General features: G+C 34.2%; 2 protein-coding genes across 5 annotated transcripts; one reads left to right on the top strand and one right to left on the bottom strand.

The window, feature by feature from the left end:
• Positions 1-6,427: 6,427 nt before the first annotated feature.
• LOC118030809 (protein NDL2) lies at positions 6,428-10,239 on the top strand. 2 transcript variants are annotated; one of them, XM_035035082.2, is made up of 11 exons: positions 6,428-6,701; positions 7,494-7,593; positions 8,029-8,126; positions 8,264-8,352; positions 8,543-8,603; positions 8,709-8,795; positions 8,894-8,971; positions 9,051-9,110; positions 9,245-9,300; positions 9,467-9,602; positions 9,705-10,239. In XM_035035082.2, the coding sequence occupies exons 1-11, from the start codon at positions 6,642-6,644 to the stop codon at positions 9,924-9,926; spliced, it is 1,047 nt and encodes a 348-aa protein (XP_034890973.1). In that variant the 5' UTR covers positions 6,428-6,641; the 3' UTR covers positions 9,927-10,239. The 2 variants fall into 2 exon arrangements, with proteins under 2 accessions (XP_034890973.1, XP_034890974.1); XM_035035083.2 differs by having other exon boundaries at positions 6,431-6,701; positions 9,054-9,110.
• Positions 10,240-13,224: 2,985 nt separating this feature from the next.
• Positions 13,225-18,435, bottom strand: LOC118030807 (homeobox protein ATH1). 3 transcript variants are annotated; one of them, XM_035035081.2, is made up of 6 exons: positions 17,468-18,435; positions 17,314-17,386; positions 14,658-17,180; positions 13,955-14,310; positions 13,797-13,857; positions 13,225-13,649 (listed from the first exon to the last, which is right to left on the bottom strand). In XM_035035081.2, exons 3-6 carry the CDS (start codon positions 15,861-15,863, stop codon positions 13,494-13,496), a joined length of 1,779 nt encoding a protein of 592 aa, XP_034890972.1. In that variant the 5' UTR covers positions 15,864-17,180; positions 17,314-17,386; positions 17,468-18,435; the 3' UTR covers positions 13,225-13,493. The 3 variants fall into 3 exon arrangements, with proteins under 3 accessions (XP_034890972.1, XP_073265883.1, XP_073265884.1); XM_073409782.1 differs by having other exon boundaries at positions 17,491-18,435; XM_073409783.1 differs by having other exon boundaries at positions 17,942-18,435.
• Positions 18,436-19,264: the final 829 nt, after the last annotated feature.

Raw genomic sequence — 19,264 nt, 5'->3', positions numbered from 1 at the left:
TAGGCAGGCCTGGCATGGCTCCCAAAGCAACATCGCCCCTGTGATGGTAATAAATTCAAACGTGAGACACACGAGAGCCCTAAACAATCATGAAAAGCCTCGCCAAATCAAGCCTTTTTGCCTACTCGGACATGCCACGTAAGCTAGCTTAGTCTTCTGTGGAAGTTTCTGCACTGTTCTTGCCGACAGGTGTGTTTTGGCTTTTAGATTAAAGGGTTAGTGAAACAATAATGATTGAGAACAGCAATCAAAGAATTAGAGAGAAAGAAAGAAACTTTCCGCTTCAGCGATCTTACTTTATAAATCTCTTTAGCAATTTGTTTAGTGTACAATGCTTTCAAAGGAAAGGATGACCAGACCACCGATGGGCCCTCTAAAATTTAGAGCCATAAATTCTATAAAAATCGGACTCAATCATTTATAGATAGTGCCTGTGAACACGGTTTGAAAAATATTAATTTTTTTTAAAAATTATTATTTTTTATTTATATTTACATCATTTTAATACAGTGATATTACTAATAGATTTTTTTTTATAAAAGATATTATTAAAACAACTTGTAATATTGTACTAGAGGCGAGGAATTGTCGGTGCTGTGAATTATAAGTACGTCCTACAACCCCACCTGAATTTGGTGGCCAAAGACAAGTGGACGTATTACCACGTACACAAAACTAGACGAAAGATCGGGAATAAAAATATCAAAATGTTGCCCATACATTGACATTTTGGGCTGCCAGTTAATTTTAATATATTTTAAATTCTACAAAAATGGGGGTGTAATTAAGTCTCAAGTTAAGCTATAATAAGTAAAATCTTTAAATAAATTCTCTGATCTTTATATAAATGGTCGAAGCATAAAAGGGTTTCGATGCACAGAACTTAATCAATATAATTGCAATAAAAAACAAACATTTAAACTTATCAGGATGAAAAATCGAAAAGAAATGTAAAACATGCACTCTATTGCCTTATAATTTATTAGGGAATTTCACGGGGTACTTGTGGATCTGCACATGTATAAAAGAAAAAGAAAAGGAGCAATCTATTGCTTTATGATTACAAAAATATAAGCAATATTATATATATATATATATATATATGTATGTATTTGTTGTTGGTGTGTTAATGATGTGATTTAGAGAGCACATTCCTGGATCTGGTCAAAGATAAATAAATTAAAAAAATTAAAAAAAAAAAAATCGGGTTAAGAGTGCACCATAAGTTACGAATGCTGCCAAACAACTGTACTTTTTTTCTTTTTTCTTTTTTAGTGGGATTATGCAAACCATCAAGCAAAGAGTTGCCTATAATTCCAAGTGTGTTTGTAATTACTATGGATTTTATTTCAGGTTAAAAAAATAATTTTCTTGAAAAAAATTTAATTATAGTTTTAAAAGATATCTGTCTAATTAAAGATATTGTGAGATGAATTTTTACATGTAAAGTAAATAAAAAATAAATTTTTATTAATAAAAAAACCAAGTTATTGTAGTTTCTACAATGTAATTGAGCTTATGATATGGTAATTAGGGGATTAATGTTAATAGTTTTTTCTTGATTAATTAGCTTATGTTGGTATTGTATATTATCATTTTCAATAATCAGTTTTTAAAGAACAAGTTTTTTTAAAAAATAAATAAATATTTTATTTTTCTATTTTGTATGCTAGTTTTTTTTTTCTCGTTCAATAGTATTATGATTTCATTGGTTAAATAATATGTTAAATAATAAGATAATACCAATTATTTAATCATTCAATGGTTAGAAAACAAGCAAACAAAGAAGAAAAGAAAAGTACATATACTTCATGAGGCGATGCCATATGAACTTCAGCAAAAGAAGATTCCAGAATTAAGGGCCCAGAAAAGAAAAAGGAAAAATATCCATGACTGTGAAAAGTTTCAGAGTCAAAATTAAGTAATTTACAAATGACAGTGAAAACGATGGCGACCCCGGATCTACAAATGAAAACAGGCTTCTTTGAATCAAATAAATTCCTTTCATTGTGTGTTAAAACGGCAATTTTTTTCTGAAACCCTAATTTATTTTATTTTATTTTTTATCCAGAGAACCTTTTTGGTGGATGTCTAGCGTTATTATAACTTTAGCTTTTGTAGTTTGAAAAAAAAAAAGATTCAAGAAAAAAAATATTTAATTACAATACATACTTTATTAAAACTGTCATGAGATGAGTTTTTATATATAAAATAAATGAAAATATATTTTCATAAATGAAAAGGATATTATTTTATATTTAAAACACAGTTATATATATTTCCAATCAAAAAACCTAAATTTTTGCTGTAACCCAAATTTTATTTTATATAAAGAACGTTTTTGGTGGGTGTCTAGCGTTATTATAACTTCTGTTTTTTTCAGTTTGAAAACAAAAAAAAGATTTAAGAAATTTCTTTTGATTACAATTAAAATATATATATATATATTTAATTAAAACTGTTATGAGATTAAATTTTTTACTAGAACTCTAATTTTCCCAGATTTTATTTTATCTAGAGAATGTTTTTGGTGGATGTCTAGCGGTATTATAACTTTTGATTCTGCGGTTTGAAAACATAAAATGATTTAAGAAAATTAATTTTAATTACAATTAAAAAAATACATATTTTTAATAAAATAAATGAAAATATATTTTCATAAATAAAAAGGATATTATTTTATATTTATAAAACCAATATTTAAAACACAATTATATATATATTTCCAATTCGAAAACCTGAAACAGTTTAGCAAGCCGAATAATTTTTTATTTTATATTAAAAAAGAAGAGTCCTTTACAAGGACATGGAAGCAGCAGCATCTAGAGGGACCTGGGGGTTACTGTCTGGTGAATGCCAGTGACAGATACCAACTCAAATGGAGAGTGACATTCTTGCTCTTATAATCTTGCATGCAATTTTTTTGGCTCCCACTTCAATCTAACCACATGATGTCTCAACTACATAATCCTGTGGTTGAAAGAGCGACTTTGCATCTCCCTGTTTTGTTACACTATCATTAAAAATAAATAAATAAATAAAAAAGATTGAGAAATTACTATGCACGGATATTCAGTGCATTATGGATGGAAATAGTGTAATTACTATTCTATATTTCTTTTAAAAAACTCATTTCACGTGGCCTCTAGGTGCAATTGTAAATGTACGCGGACCAATCGTCATTATTATTTAGTGATTATGGTTTAGGATGTCTTTTTCTTTTTTAATTGTGCAATGTAATGACTTGAATGCCCTTGAAGTACAAAAGAAATTGCTTTGTGCAGGGGCATTTTTGATGGAACAGTGTAATTACTATTCTGCATTTCTTGAAAAAAAAAAAAAAAACTCATTTCACGTGGCCTCTAGGTACAGTTGTGCAATGAAATGACTTGTAATTGTACGTGGACCGATCGTCATTATTATTTTGATTACGGTTTAGGATGTCTTTTTCTTTTTTAATTGTACAATGTAATGGCTTGGATGCCCTTGAAATACAGAAGGAAATTGCTTTGATGCAGGGGCACATTTGTCTTTTTGCTTTTAAACCCTTTAAATTTACTTTGTTGCCTCTTTAAACAAATATGTTTTAAATGTGTATGAGGGCTTGTTGATCTTTTCTTTTCGGTTTGTTTGTAGTTATGGGTCAAGACAGGGCAATTTAATATTTTAAAACAAAATTAAAAAAAAAAGTTTATCAACGCATTCTGTTCATATGCCAGCATGTTAAATCACTTTGTAGGCTTCAAACAGCATGTATAGAGGATTTAGGTAGTGGAAATTTTCCATCCACAATGACATTAAAAAGATCACAACATTCTCTTCCAAATGAGATGACATGTGTCGTGGTTCGGTGGACAGTTTGGCTCCGACAATATTTTCTTTCTTTATTCTCTTTTATCTCTTTCTTTACCTTGGAAAACATGTTATTCCATTAGAAAATCCATGCTGTCCTCTTATTTTGTCTTGGTATTTGATATAGTCCTTTTATTTTTTATTATATGATTTTTTCATAAACTCTTATTTTTTTAATCCATCCCTGATTAAAACATTATTTTTCCTTTTATTTTGTCTTGGTTTCGTGTTTGATTCTCTTTCTTTTAATTTTGAGTTTTTGTTTTGGTTTCTTTTTGTCAGATGTTTGATTTTTTTCAATTTTACCCTTTAATCAATTAATTTTATTTTCCCCTTATTTTTCTTATTTATCATTTTGTCCTCGTCCTTTTATATTACTTTTTTTATTTATTTTGAGGCATTTTATCAAACTTTATTTTTCAATTTCATCCTCTAGCATTGAAATGTTAATGTTCCTCTCATTTTGTTTTGATTTCAGATTTGATCATCTTTCTTTTGATTTTAAATTTTTGTTTTGGATTCTCTTGTGAAATGTTTGATTTTTTTTATATCTAACTTCACCCTTTAGTCAATAAATATCATTTACCCCCTTACTTCTTAGTTTAGCATTTAGACCTCATTTTTTTATATCACTTTTTTTGGGTGCTTTTATAAAAAAAAAAATTTTTTTATTTTCATCTTTTAACATTGAAATGTTATTTTTTCCTTTTATTTTGTTTTGATTTCAGATTTGATTTTCTTTATTTTGATTTTAGAATTATAAATTGATTTCTCTTGTAAAAATATTTTTTTTTTTGTAATTTCACACCTAAATCAATTAATGTTTCTACCACCTTTTTTTTCGCTCAGCATTTGGCTTTTATTATTTTATATTACTATTTTCTTAAGGGATTTTTGTCAAATTAACTTCCTTTTTTTTTTCTAGTTTTATCCTCCAATATCGGGTTAGTTATGAATTAAGAGTTGTGGTTATTGCTATTAGGTTTGTGCCAGGCTCATGATCGAGATACAGGTTTAAAAAGTTAACTCGGGTGATATTGGTCTTTTTTATCCCTTGATGCTATGTATTTTATTATTTTTTCATGTGTTTTGAAAAATTATCATGATCTCATGCATGAGTTGCACGCCGATAAGCACACTCAAGTTTGCTTGAGTCATCTCTTTACCTTGGATTTTTTTTTTTTTTCTCTGTGTTGTTTTGGCTATACTGATACGTGTCTTAGTTGTTCCTTTCTTTTTAATTAACATTTTTTTTTCATAATCACTCCTTTTTGTTTCTTTGTTTAATGTATATGATGTTGTGGGATAAGATACATTTATTCTATTTAGCAACGGTTATGACCTGAATTCTAATTTTTTCTTTAAAAAAAATAAATGTTTGTGGTGTCTTAATTTTTTTTTTTAGTGCCAAAGATTTTTTTTTCTAGCTCGCCAGGTCACATACTATGCAATAAATGGAACAGTAACAATAGGAACAAGAGGCGTCCATATAAAACTGAGATAGTGAACGTAGCTTGAAAAAATCAAGCTATAGCGAGAAAAAAGAAAGTATCTATATCAAGCTATAGCAAAGGAAATCTAGGATATCTAAGAAATTAATTATGGGATGTAAGATAGTCACTGAATACATTTTCTTTTTCTCCAAATATTAAAAGGAAAAAAACATAAAACTTAAGGGACATTTGTTTGCATGTAATATTTAACAAAGAAAGTATTTTTCTCAATTTGTTTTGCATAATTTATTTTTTTTTTAAAAAATCAACTTATTAAATCTACAAAATATTTCACAAACAATAATATATTCAAATTATTTCAACTACTATCATCATCGCTGTCACCGTCACGTCACCGTCAGCATTACCTTTTTCTTTTTCTCTGTCTTTGATGTTGTAATTACTATTATTACCCTTATTTGCATATCATTATTGCTAGAAAAAATTATGGTGCGTATTAAATAAATAGTAATATTTTATTCACTATTCACATTTAATATATCTCTTTTACCTGTATTTATTTATTTATTTAAAGTGGATTTCATGGAATAATAAGTAGGATATCACTTATATTTCCCAATCATCAAAAAATTACTTTTTATTATTATAATTTTTTTTATATAATCATTCAATGAAACATCTGAATTTTTATTTTGTGTAAATTTTTTAATAATTTTTAATAATTTTAACGCACTAATATAAAAAATAAGAAAATCTAATTTTTTTTTTTAAATTAACCTGCTCCATATTACTATCCACGCATTAAACATAGTAGAAAGTAGAAATCTTTAACACAACACCATACTCGAAGAAACTAAATCAAGGGCTGGAATTATTGATCAAACGGTTCTATGCCCCACAATTACCCCAACACTCGTAATTGATTAGTCAAAAGTCAATAATCAACCGTATATAAAAGAACCCCAAAACATAAATAAAATAAATTAAAAAGTCCTTAGAAGTAGCAGTCCATGTCCATTGAAAAAAGGGACAAAACAGTAATTTTCAGAAACTGTCGGTCTCCAACCCAGGTTAAAATTAACCAGAGCTTAAGTTAGATACGGGCCTCTCGTGAGTTCTCTGCGAGCGTCGGTGACTCGCTCTCGAGTTAACTCTTTCATTTATTTATTTTTTTTCAAAGAAAGAGAAAATGAGTAAATGATTGACAGAAGGAAAAATAATTGATATAAAAAGCAGGGAAGACAAGCCCACCGCACCCTCAAATTAAGAGAAAGAGAAGGGGAAAAAAAAAAAAAAACACAGAGGGAGAGAAGTAAACGAGGGAAATATCAAGAAATGGGAGATTCAAGTGACTCAGTCTCCATTGATATGGAGACGCCTTCTCTTAGTGGAAAGGTACATTCATATTTTATATATATCTATATCTATGTATATATGTTGATAGTTTGATTTCTTGAAACTTAACTTGTTTGGTTTCTGAGAAAATGTGGGATAAGGAAAGGAATCCTGGCAAGGTTTTCTTTCAGTCTTCCTTTTCTGGTTTCTTATATATATTGATATTTTGATTTCTTGAAACTTGTTTGGTTTCTGAGAAAATGTGGGATAAGGAAAGGAATCCTGGCAAGGTTTTCTTTCAGTCTTCTTTTTCTGGTTTCTTTTGAATGATGTGGAAATTAATTAATTCTTGAAGATTTCCATTTCCGTTTCTGTTTTTGGGTTCTTGGTCTGGTAAACATTAAACAGTAAAGAAATGTTTTTGTTTTTTGATTCTTGTATTAATAAATGGTATGGTCTATTATGTGAAGACCTGCATTTCGTTAATTGAGTTATGATTGTTTTCCAAATGGGCAAATTAGCTAAGGTTTGTTTTTGAAAAAGAAGTGATGCACATGGAAGTTTCTATCTGCTTGTAGAATATACTTAACTTGGGCATGCCTAAAACTTAACTTTTTTTTTTTGTGGAGCAAGTGAGAGGTAAAAGGAAGAAGTCCTTTTTTCATCAAAGGTTTACCTTTTGAATGCTTTGTATCTGTTTAGAAAAGGGTTTTGGTTGGTTTATGCATTGATCTTGTTACCAAATTCGATGACCCTGTAATTATGAGGGTTGTGGTTTGTTTGTTTGTTTTTTGCTTTTGTTTGAATTGATTTGTTTTCGAGTGTTTTGTTGACTGAATTTCAATTTTGCAGGAGTATGTTGTTGAAACTTGCTGTGGTTATGTGTCGGTTTCTGTATATGGAGACCAAGACAAGCCCGCTCTTGTTACTTATCCTGATTTAGCTCTAAATCGTAAGTAAATTGCGATTGTATATTTCATTTCAGTTTTCCCGCCTGTCATGCTGATTATAGATATTTGGTTTATGCATTCAACTTCTCAAGTTTTCATTAACTGGCATTTGGCATATGTCGTAGTGGCTTTTGTTTTGAAAAATACATGTGGAGAAATAGATCAAGTTGTCCAATAATGTGGGAACTTATAGAGATTTATGTCCATGTCTCATTAGAATATTTGCTTCTAAGCTCGCAGATGCAACTTAAATGAAAATTCACACATTGTGGATTAGGAACTGAAGATGGAAGTAGTTTATTATTTTTACTAGTTCTATCAGTGCATGATTCTGAAAATACCATAGACTTTACTGAGCTTTCCTTTTTTTTGGAGACACGCTGCCAAGTGTCAACCATGCTCTAACTTAAACTTCTTTCCATGCACCCTGCAAGCAGATATTTCTTGTTTTCAAGGATTGTTCTTTTGTCCGGAAGCATGCTCGTTGCTCCTTCACAACTTTTGCATATATCACATCAGTCCTCCTGGGCATGAGGTTTGTAGCTTGACCACTGATTGCATATCCTGGTTCTGAACGTATTGCATGCCCACACTGCTCTAATTTCTGGTTCTGTGGAATGCTATGCTTTCCCTGTGTTTCTTATGTGGCACTTTCTTCAAGAGTTATTGCAGTTGGGAGCTGCCACAATTAGTCCTGATGACCCCTTGCTTTCTGTTGATGACTTGGCAGACCAAATTGCTGATGTTCTCAACTATTTTGGGTAAGCACATGTCGTTAGACATGCTTAAAATTTTCTTTAGATGGCCTATCCAGGCATAGCACTGCATGCTCAGAAGGCCTCAACTGTCTCCTTTTGTATATCATGGACATTGTTGTTTCTTTATTTAGTTTATGGTGGGGTATAATCTGATGTGTTTTTTTCGTTCTGTCACATTTCTTTTCTTTTTCAGACTTGATGCAGTGATGTGTATGGGGGTTACTGCTGGAGCTTACATTCTTACCTTGTTTGCTGTATGCTTTCCTCCTTGGCGTGGCTCACATGATTTTCTACTTAACGATTCTAAGTTCTGTTTTGACCTGGGATTTACTGGTGTTTTTATTTTGCTTTGGCCACAGATGAAATATAGACAACGTGTTCTTGGCTTGATACTTATTTCCCCTCTATGCAATGCACCCTCTTGGACAGAATGGCTGTATAACAAGGTTTCTTATTCTTGTAACAGTTCTTTTGGTGATCTGCTGTCGGTCAAGTTATCCTATTCTCATTCTTATTCTTACATGTGTTCTTAAATTACTCGCAGGTCTTGTCTAATTTACTATACTATTACGGCATGTGTGGAGTGGTGAAGGAATTATTGCTTAAGCGGTATTTCAGCAAGGTACTCTTGTGCTTCTAGTTCATAAATCAAGTCTTTCTGCAATTGGTTTGTTCTGATGATTTGATTCTAAACGATGTAGCAGGAAGCTCGTGGTAGTGCTCAAGTACCAGAATCAGATGTAGTGCAGGCCTGCAGAAGAGTTAGTCATCAGCCTTACCTATCCATTTGTTTATTCATTTTCTGATTCCATTTATAAAACCAGAACTTGAGATCAACTGATTATTGGCAGTCGAGAACCAATACTCACACTTGATGGCGTCTTTTTTTTGTCAGTTGCTGGATGAGAGGCAGGGTTTAAATGTTTGGCGATTTCTTGAAGCAATGAATGGGTAATGATAGAAGCCCTTTGTGTTTATTGAGTATTGTTTTTTATGCCATGGGGCATTGCTTTGTGTTCATCATGCCCATAGATAGGTGGCACATGTTATGCACCAACTATGCCAAACACATGCTATACAATGTAACTTAAGTTCGTTATTCATTGGTTTCTTGCAGGAGACAAGACATTAGTGATGGATTGAGAAAACTACGTTGCCGCTCACTAATATATGTTGGTGAGAGCTCTCCGTTTCACTTTGAGGCTCTTGACATGACCTCAAAACTTGACAGAAGATGTAGTGCCTTAGTTGAGGTATGCATTACAGGTCTATTTCCATTACTTTTAAAATTTGGTTTTGTGTGTGTACCTGGGACTCTGGAATCACGTTTTATTTATTGAAACTATTCCCTACAGGTTCAGGCATGTGGGTCAATGGTGACAGAGGAGCAGCCCCATGCCATGTTAATACCACTGGAATACTTTCTCATGGGATACGGTATGTACAGGCCACCTAAGTTGAGTGTTAGTCCAAGAAGTCCTCTGAGTCCAATTTGCATCTCGCCAGAGCTTCTATCACCGGAAAGCATGGGTTTGAAGTTAAAACCAATAAAAACACGCATATCTCTAGAAGTTTAAAAGGATATGAATGGCCGGGGACGTGGAGAATGCTTTTTGTAATCTATTTATTGGAGGAGTTTTTAATTTCTTTGATTGGTTGGGATTATAAATGTTGGAGGATTGCTAGAAGATTGTAGATAGAAGTCAAGAGGAAAGATACAAGGGAAAAATATTTAGAAAGAAGCAGATGTTGCCATTCTTTTATTTGTATCATAAACGTTAGTTGAGGTGGAGAGGGAGGGGGTTCAGTTGTAAATCCTTGAAATAATTTTTTTTTACACTGATAAGCAAATAATGATAGTGATAATAAAGGTTGGGCGTTGAACTTGCATTTTCACAGGTTTTAAATTATACATATTTCTTCCTTGTTGGGTTCCATGTCAATTCAGGTTTTTAATCTTTTTTTTGTAATTTAAGCTCGCTGATGCTGTGACTAGTGGAAGGTCCCTTTCCTATTACAGATGGGAATGGAATGATGGGAACTTTTTGGAATTTTTATATGTCCTTCAGCCTCATAACTGCGACAAGACCTAAGCACCAGTGGTGTTGAGTTTGGTTTGGATTTCTTCTAAACTATCTTCTTTGTATGAGCCGAGCTGGCACTTAAAAAGTATAATGAGTGGTTAACTGTAGCCAAATGGAGCGTCAATATTGTTAGATATAATAGCAGGATATTCTTCTAGCATTAGGTATTATTCTTGTCTGGCCAAGCTGGAGAAGTTTCATGAACAACATGGATCTTGATTGGTTGTAGCATTTTGGCATAAAAAATGAAATCAGAACCGGCCATGAAATGTCCAGGATGGTGGGGCTCTACTGTCACTCAATGACAATGGGGTGGTTGAGGGTGCTATGTGTGGTTCAAGGCTTCTAGTGTTCATATGTCATTTTCTGATTCTCAATGATGATAAACCTGTCATTAGCAAAGTCATTTCTAAGAAAATCAGTAGCAAAATTGATGGCTTAATACGTGTTATCTTATTTAGTCTAGCTATATATAGAAATATATATTATATAGGTATATAATTGATAGACTTTATTCATATCTTGTATAGTCCGATATGATGGCTGATTTTTAGCCTTGTAATGTGCTCCAGTCTCTTCTATGCAAAGAAAGCAATTCTCATAAAGAGAGTATTAACACCAAAATCTTGTGTTTGACATGATATTATAACCTCAAATTCTCTTTATAGTATCCTCTTTGCTTGGTTGAATTCTTTTCAGGTACTTTTATGTGGGTAGCGGTAGAAAACAAGACTGGTATTTTTTTCTGGGTATTGACAGAATCGCTAAATCACACCTGAGCAATCCATGCATGCAATGTTTTCTTTTCTTTTCTGTACAGCATTAAGAATTTGTGAACCCCTAGGACTTAAACTGGCAGAACATGGGACAGCCTTGGTATCAACTCCTAACCTGAAAGACCAATTGAGCAATTTATCCTAACATGGTTATGTGTATCACTTTGCCGGCATGTCTCAAAGGCGACACCTAACTGTGAAGAATATCATTCCACTAGGAAGTCTCAGGTTCAAACCAAAACCCTGGAAGAGGTGGGATGGGAGTTTAGGGACCAAAGAAGAAGAAGAAGAAGAAGAAGAAGAAACAGTTGTGTTACAGTGCCCAGAAGCTGATTTAATTGCAGAGATAATACTGGGACTTTTTTCAAACACTCAGCAATATCCTGTATTGTCTTCCCTCAGGAGTGAAGCTCCATCATCATCGTATCCTGAAAAATACTAGCTGCATGTCAGTCTCTGATATTTACAAAGAATTTTAGAACTAAATAATCAATCCCTCTAATGTTCCAGAGCCAATAATAATAATAAAAAATTATATAGAGCAAGACAAAAAGCAGCAACATTTATTTGTTTTTTCCTTGGTAAAACAAACAGGAAATCATTCTCATCAAAGAATCAAGGGTGTTATAAACCCCGTTTGTAAAAAGGTAATTGCCAATTACATGCAACATTGACATTAATAATGTGTGATAAACTAATGTAAATCAGGGACACATATTTAAGAACTAACCATGAGATGGTTCCAAGGCAAAGAAGGAAGGAGCTGAGCGAACAAGTCATGGAAACCTAACTCTTCCACGACCCAATTATCACCATCACAGTCAATAATGGTCTTGTCAAGGTCGAAAACCACCACCACTTTTGCCATTGCCACTCCTCCAAGTCCCAGTTTCTGATCTATTGAGTATTGACAGAGAGTGGTGTGGCAAGGCGGGTTCTTATAGGGCCGGCGTGTCCAGAAATTGCTGACAGCTTTGCATGCACTACAAAGACATGGCGCGAATGCAGTGGAGTGCTCGTGTTTTTGTTAAAAGTTGAACTCCTAATGGACGTCCACGAGTTCACTATCTGAGTTTGGTCATAGTTTTTCTGGGTAAAGATTAGTGATAATTAATACGGTTTAAAGGCCAAACATGCATGTTCTAGCTCTTCTTTTTAGGCTATAAGGATAGTCCATTGGTTTTTGAATCGACATCCTCTCGTCCCCTTCAAATACTGACCTACACAATAGAGATCAAACCCCATGCATCTTCTTCCTTGCCAGCCCTGGGGTTTGAAACCTTTAAAATATAGGTAGTAAATAATCAAATTTTTAGCAATTACTTCCTTTTTTTTCCGAGAGCGAATAAAATTTAAAATCCATAAAGTTCTACCTAAATATAAAAGAGTAATCGATCATCCATGCAATACCATCCCTCTTTTCGTCAGCCCCACTTGCTTCACCAACACATGTAAATTGGTTCATTCAATACACTGCACCGCACACTTTGAGAATGAGCAAAGCTTTCATCACTTCCCTTCCCAGGTATGCGCTTCAATAGTTGAAGGAACACAGATACGAGGGCTATACAAGACTAGAATCTGTTCTCTTTAGGGACAGAATTGAGTCTTCATTCCTTTTTGCGAAGGAGACAGACTTTACAGGGTGTTCCATGGAAGTGTCCAAGTAAAACAACATCCAGCAGATGCTGGCTCAGATACGCTCCTATCCCAGTAAGAATTCAAGACAGCTGATATAATGGTAAACGCAGAACGTCCAATCACAAGGTCAACAAAATCAGCTTACAATTATATTACAAATTATACACAATTGTGCTGTACAGGCATGGTAGACAGATTGCAGGTTCTTGATCATGTGTGGTATAAAATAACGATAGTGGCATAATTTTGAAACACAACATGACAACCTCGTGAAAATAAACGCAAGGAATTAGTTGAGAAGACACAAACATGATTCTACACTCGCTACACGCTACACACACACTCTTAGTTATTTATGTGGCATAAGTCAAATGAAGACTCCATATAATCTGGTCTGCAATAAAAGAAAGGTTGGGCATGGCATGTCCAACGCATACAAAATAATTCCACTTCATTATCCAGGCTAATGGAGGACTAATACTAACAATACATGATTAAATTGTGAACCCCAAAACTTTGTGGAACATTTATATACTATTATATCCAGCTGTGGATGTCTTTCTTTTTTTTCATCTATTAAATAATAGTAATTAACAAGTGGTTCTTTATGCCATTACCATATCTAATTTTTACTTCCCACTCTCTAATTCACATTAAATCTTGGATTGCTGATGCTAATCTGGCCTCTGTAGGTTCCCTCCTCGATTTGGTGCACCTTTCTTCTGTTCATCTCAGCATACATTTCCTCTATCAGCGGTTTCCATAGACGAACACGAGCATTTATAAACCAATTGGACACCTGTTCATTTCCGGAATTTAGTAAAGGAAAACATGAGAACCTGGCAAAAAAGTCTATTTAATAGTATCAAGTGATTAAAACACAAGGATTCAGCATGTCCTTAAGATTCTTGAAATATTCAAGTCGACTGTATAATCTTTTATGCACCTGGCTTCTTGTTAGTCCACTTTTTACTGCTAGCAAATGCTTTTCTGCATCTTTAGGGTACCTGAAAGAAATCGAACGTGTAACAAAACTCACTTGCTAATGCATTTTACCGATACTAAAAGGCTCTTGACAGAGTTAGTTAGGAGAAAAGAGCTCACGGGTGAAGAAAGTTCTGAAACATCCATGCACGCAGAACTGAGACAGATCGTTCTGGCAATCCTCTCTGGGGTCTCCACAGCGGATGATCTTTTTTCTTCAGCTGCTGTAGAGTCCATTGCTTCTGTAAGTACGAACTTTCAAAAGATCCTTCTATCTCTATGGTGTCTCCACTATCTAACTGAGCTCCCATTGCTAGGATTTGGTTGCTAATCCTATCCCTAAGGCGTTTGCACAAGAAAGAAATTGTTTGGAGAGCAAAACGAGTGTGAATCTGTGGGTCCAACTCAGTTGCAGCATGGAATGCTGATATAACTGTGTGTATTTCATCCAAGCATTGGCTATATCGTTCATCAACCTGGGCAAACAATAAATAGGGTGCGTTATTCATGCAAATATGTCATGTCCAACAAACCTAGACATGGTAACAAGAGAAAAGCTAACTAGCTTCAACCATACAAGCAAGTGGCAATAGAATAATCACAGTCAAACCAAGCAATTTTTGAAGTAAATATGGCCAACAAAAACGAGGCTTGAATTCAGCAAATTTTCAATTGCAACTTGTTTGCATGGCATGTCTACTCCAAGGATTATAATGAAAAAGTAAAGAGTTACTCTCATCATTTCAATTAGAAGCATGATTCATAACTAGACTAGATTTTACAGCTTCATAATTAGTCAGTACCGATAATTAAATCGACATACCACTTGTAGTAGGGTTAGCAATTGTGTTCTCTTTGCTTCTAGTGCCCGTTTCTGAAGTGCTGGATCCATTTGAACTTCAAATCTACCATTCACACCAGGAGATTCATCAGAACCCATCGACACCATACCTCCTTCAGTAGGGTATCTTGAAGAGAACGGTGTACTTGCTCCAGTCTTGAACCAAACAGTAGAAGAGCTTATCTGGTCCACATTCTCTAGTGAATAGCTTGCAATTTTAGCAAGTATTTCCTGTATTACATGAAGATATCTGGATCCTACTAATACTTGTGAGAATTGACCAGCTTTATAAGAATTGCAACTCAAAGAAAGCTCCTTACTACAAGAAGTTTGTTCAGAGCATGACCTCGTTTCTTTCAAGCAATGGTGTGTTAAATGATTACAACTTATCTCCAAGCATTGATCTGGGATACTTCTATCTATGACAGAAGGCTGGGATGTGGAAAGACTTAAAGAGAGCTCGTTAGTAGGTTTACCAGATGCAAAAGGGTCACCTGCACTCACATTCACACCATGTGGCTCTACCCAGCTATTCAGCTGCAGGCTTCCAATGGACGAATATGGTTGAAATCCTGCTCTTACAGATGTTCGTCCACCAAGCTCTACAGGAGCAGGAAACCTGTCAAAATCCTCCTTACTATTCATGTTACCAAATACTTCACCACATCCATAATTCAAAGATGACGCAAATGAAGAGCTCAAAGCATTGGTGCAGTCATTTGAAACAAAAGACCTGAACTCGTCCAAAGGGTAGCTTGATGGTCCAGAAATTGCCAAGCTGTTCGGATTTTCTTGAAGACCACTTCTTGTGGCTAAAAGAGTAGCAAGTGAAGAACTAGAAATTGTTGTTCCACCCCCAAATTGCTCATCAAACGGAGTGTTACTAATAGAACGTGAACAGCCAGGTAAAGTATCTCCCACTACATTCCTTCCAAGAGATGTAACTAATGCCTCTGAGTTCATAACTGAAGATCGATTGGCCAAGTGAATGTTTGCATGGAGATCATTGATAGGTTCTCCTTGCAATGTCGGAAGCATGGTAAACCCAACCACTGTCTGACAATGGTTGTTAAGGTTGAATGAATCAAACTGGACTAGTGAGTTCGGGGTTCTCTGTGATGATCGATCTGTAGCAACAGAATTCCTTCCTGCCATATCTATTGGAACTCCAAACAAACCATTCTCCATGATATTGTGAATCGATCAAATCACATGGCAAGAGGCACAAATAACTTGAAAACCAGCTGAATGCTTCACTTGTATGTTAGACCACTTTCACTTGCAAAACAGCGTTCTTTGCACTTATGGGGAACTCTTCTCACTAAGGATCATGAACAACAGAACACTAACATGCTTTCTGTAGCTGATTCTATGTTGTTTTTGCTGGCAATCTCTTTGAAGTTCTTAATTTCTGATGTCAAGTAATATTCAACAGGAAAATTGCAATGATTTGAAAAGGTCAGAGTACACTCAATGTAAACCATAGAACCACAATTAAAGGAGGAAATTAAAACAATGTTCGCATGCATACAGAAAAAAATGGATGATGAAACACAAGCAATATCTGGGTGTGAAATTGCAGACTTCTTTGCATTCTTTATCTCATTGGAAACCATACCAGAATATCAGACTTAGCCTACCGATTGCTTCCTTAAGTGAAGCAAGGTCCAAGTCCCAGTGACAGCAATTTCTCGTGTTCTAACAATGTAATGTTGGAGGCTATCCCTCGTTGTGTAGTCCTAGGTTCATTGGAAAGTGCATAAAGACTCCAGCTTAGGTTCATGTTTTAATTTTGATGAAATTAAATTAGATCTTTCATCTCACACATGCATAAAAGTAAGTCAATGACCACTCTCAATCTACCATGCACTGATTCACATATAGAGACAAGGTGAAGAAAATGTTTAAAGTCGAGTAAATTATCATTGGTGTCAACTAGTTTATTCTCCCTGGAAAAAAAGAAAAACACTCTTTGTTCTCTTGTTCAATATCGAGTCACAATTTGACTGAAGCAGCAACCAGCCATTAAAACACGTGAAAGAAGACCTGCATGTGTAATTTCGTTCAGATATCTGTCTTAAGGGCTGTTGAGTTTGCAGTTTAGTAGCAGTCACCACAGCCCAAAATGGGCCTAGCCTAGTTGTATACAGGTGAAAATGCTCTCATGACTTAGAAACTATACATCAGGAAAGCATGGATCCACCTTTTAAGAGTTAAAGGAGGGACCTATATGGACAAAATCAACAGCACAAGGGAGATGATGATAGGTGTAATCTAAGAATGTTGTCTAAATGACACCTCTCCCGATGTTGTAAATTGTAAGCTATAGGAGAAAATTCAGATGTGTGTACTTTAAGCTTCCAAAGCTCTTGTGCACTATTATTCGAGTAAAAGCACAGATGGGAGATGGATGCAAAGACCATGTAGCTGAAGCCCAACCCTTCTGTATTTAGAACACCAAAATAGCATCCGAGGAAAGCAAGGGGAAAAAAGACCTAAAGAACTCTGCACAAGCATGCTAAAACAGTTGAGATCAGGAGCAAGGAAGAGCAAAATTAACGTTCAAGTTTGTCTTGAACTAATGCATGGATATAGCAGGGGTGCTGGAATTCTAAAAAGGCATGTGAAAATAACCAACCTTCTTGTCATTTGCTGAATAGCGATCACCCAACAAGAGACAGTCCCTGTGGATACAATGTTGTCCAGTATACCTAGCAGACAAAAAAAATAATGAGAGTGAAGAATTTTCATGGGATTTCCCAAATCAGACATAAGAATTTTATTATGCTCACAAGGCAAAGTGGAATGTTATTACACTGGTTGACACTATATGCAGGTTCCCTCAAAGAACCCAAGACAAGCTACAATCAGAAGCCACAACCATCCTATGAAATCATTGGTTTCTCTTTCTCCATGAAGAGCATGATTCATGATCAAAAGAGAGAATTTAGTGGTGACTTTTGTTAGGTAATAAAAAAAAAGGCAACAGGTGCTCGTGCATTAACCCCACCCTTCTCCAAGCATTAAGAGACCAGAAAAGTAAAGTTTTTTTCTTTAAGAACCCAAAACCAAGAAACTGAGATTTAGATTTTAAGACTGACTCTAACAAGATATCATGATTTTTCTCTCCTCGGTAAGATTTTAAAAGCTCATAAACACGAATGAGTGTTGAAAATAAAGGACAAAAAAATCAGAAAACCCACTAAAAAACAAGGAAGAGGGTGCCAAAAAGCCAAAAAAAGCTTCTGAGGGGCCATGAAATGTACCTATAAGACTCAAGCTGGGGAGAGAGGAGCCACACAAGAATAAAAACAAGGACATGGAAGAGAGAGAAAGGGAAGCAAATTTATCTTTGGTGCAGTGTCACTCATTTCTCTTGCAGGCTTTTGAGGGCCCCTTATTTCCCTCTCTTTGCCATCCCCACCACCTTTCATTATCTGCTTCTCTGCAATCATCACAATCAAAATATGTGGATTCTCTCTGTTACAACTCCTGTTCATGGCAGGTTCTGGGCACCAATTTTCAGGGGAAGTCCTTTGCTCTTTTAGCTATTTTAAAACAACAAAGGCAACGAAGTAAGGGAGTTTAACTTTCTCTTCAGAATCTAAAAACCTAAAGGTTCAAGGCAAGCGTGTTGTGCTGTAATACTGTAATGCTATGAAAAGAACAGCGAAATACACTGTTCCAGGTTTTTTAGCAGCGTACTTTACAAGAAATGGTGATGCAAGCAAAACCAAAAATGATGAGAAAATCTAGTGAGGAGATCTTTGACATAGTTATTGAAGCAATTACAAGCCCTGTCTACCTGTTCATGTCTTTTGGATTTCCACGTGGGCCTTACCCTACTGTTCCTGTGATAATTACACTTAGCAGACCATTATGATCACATCTCCATCTCTATCTAGCTATGATGGGTCATGGGAGGAGACCTGTGCTGTGATGATGATGTAACACTGGTATCAGGTGATTATCTTATTCAATCTTGCATGCTCGTTGGATCATCATCAAGTTGGGCTCCAAGTAACTCAAGATTCATCAAATCCATGCGGTAGAGTGATGGGATTGACCTTTTGTATCTACCTACCTGCAGCTATTTTTTTTCAATAAAAAAAATAAATACATGGACATTTTTTACAAGTTTTTTATTTATTAAATAAAATCAATAGCAAATCAAGAGGGTTATACCGGTAGTGAATTAAATAAATTGAAAATTATTTGTATTAATAAATAAAAAAATTATTAACAGTAATTATTTAAAAAATTAGAAGATAAATATATATTAAAATATTTAATATTATAACACGATCCATTTAATGGATCATTTTTTATGGCTATATTTATAAAAATTATTATTTTTATTTAATCAAATAATATTAAAAATAAACATGTATATAAAATTTATTAAATAAAATCAAAGTGAAAAACATATCTCGCAAAATTACACTTATTATAAATATTATCCAATAATAAATATTTTTTAATTTTAAAAATAAATTTCAATTATATAAAACATAAGAAAATATAGATGAATTATAAGAATATATTCAAGAATTAAATACATACAAAATACTTAAAAAAAAAACCACTAT

This window comes from Populus alba, chromosome 6 (genome assembly GCF_005239225.2).
Source record: "Populus alba chromosome 6, ASM523922v2, whole genome shotgun sequence".
NCBI classification, from domain to species: Eukaryota; Viridiplantae; Streptophyta; class Magnoliopsida; order Malpighiales; family Salicaceae; genus Populus; species Populus alba.
Note: the sequence above shows the minus strand (reverse complement) of the source record. Positions and strands in the feature narration are given on the sequence as shown.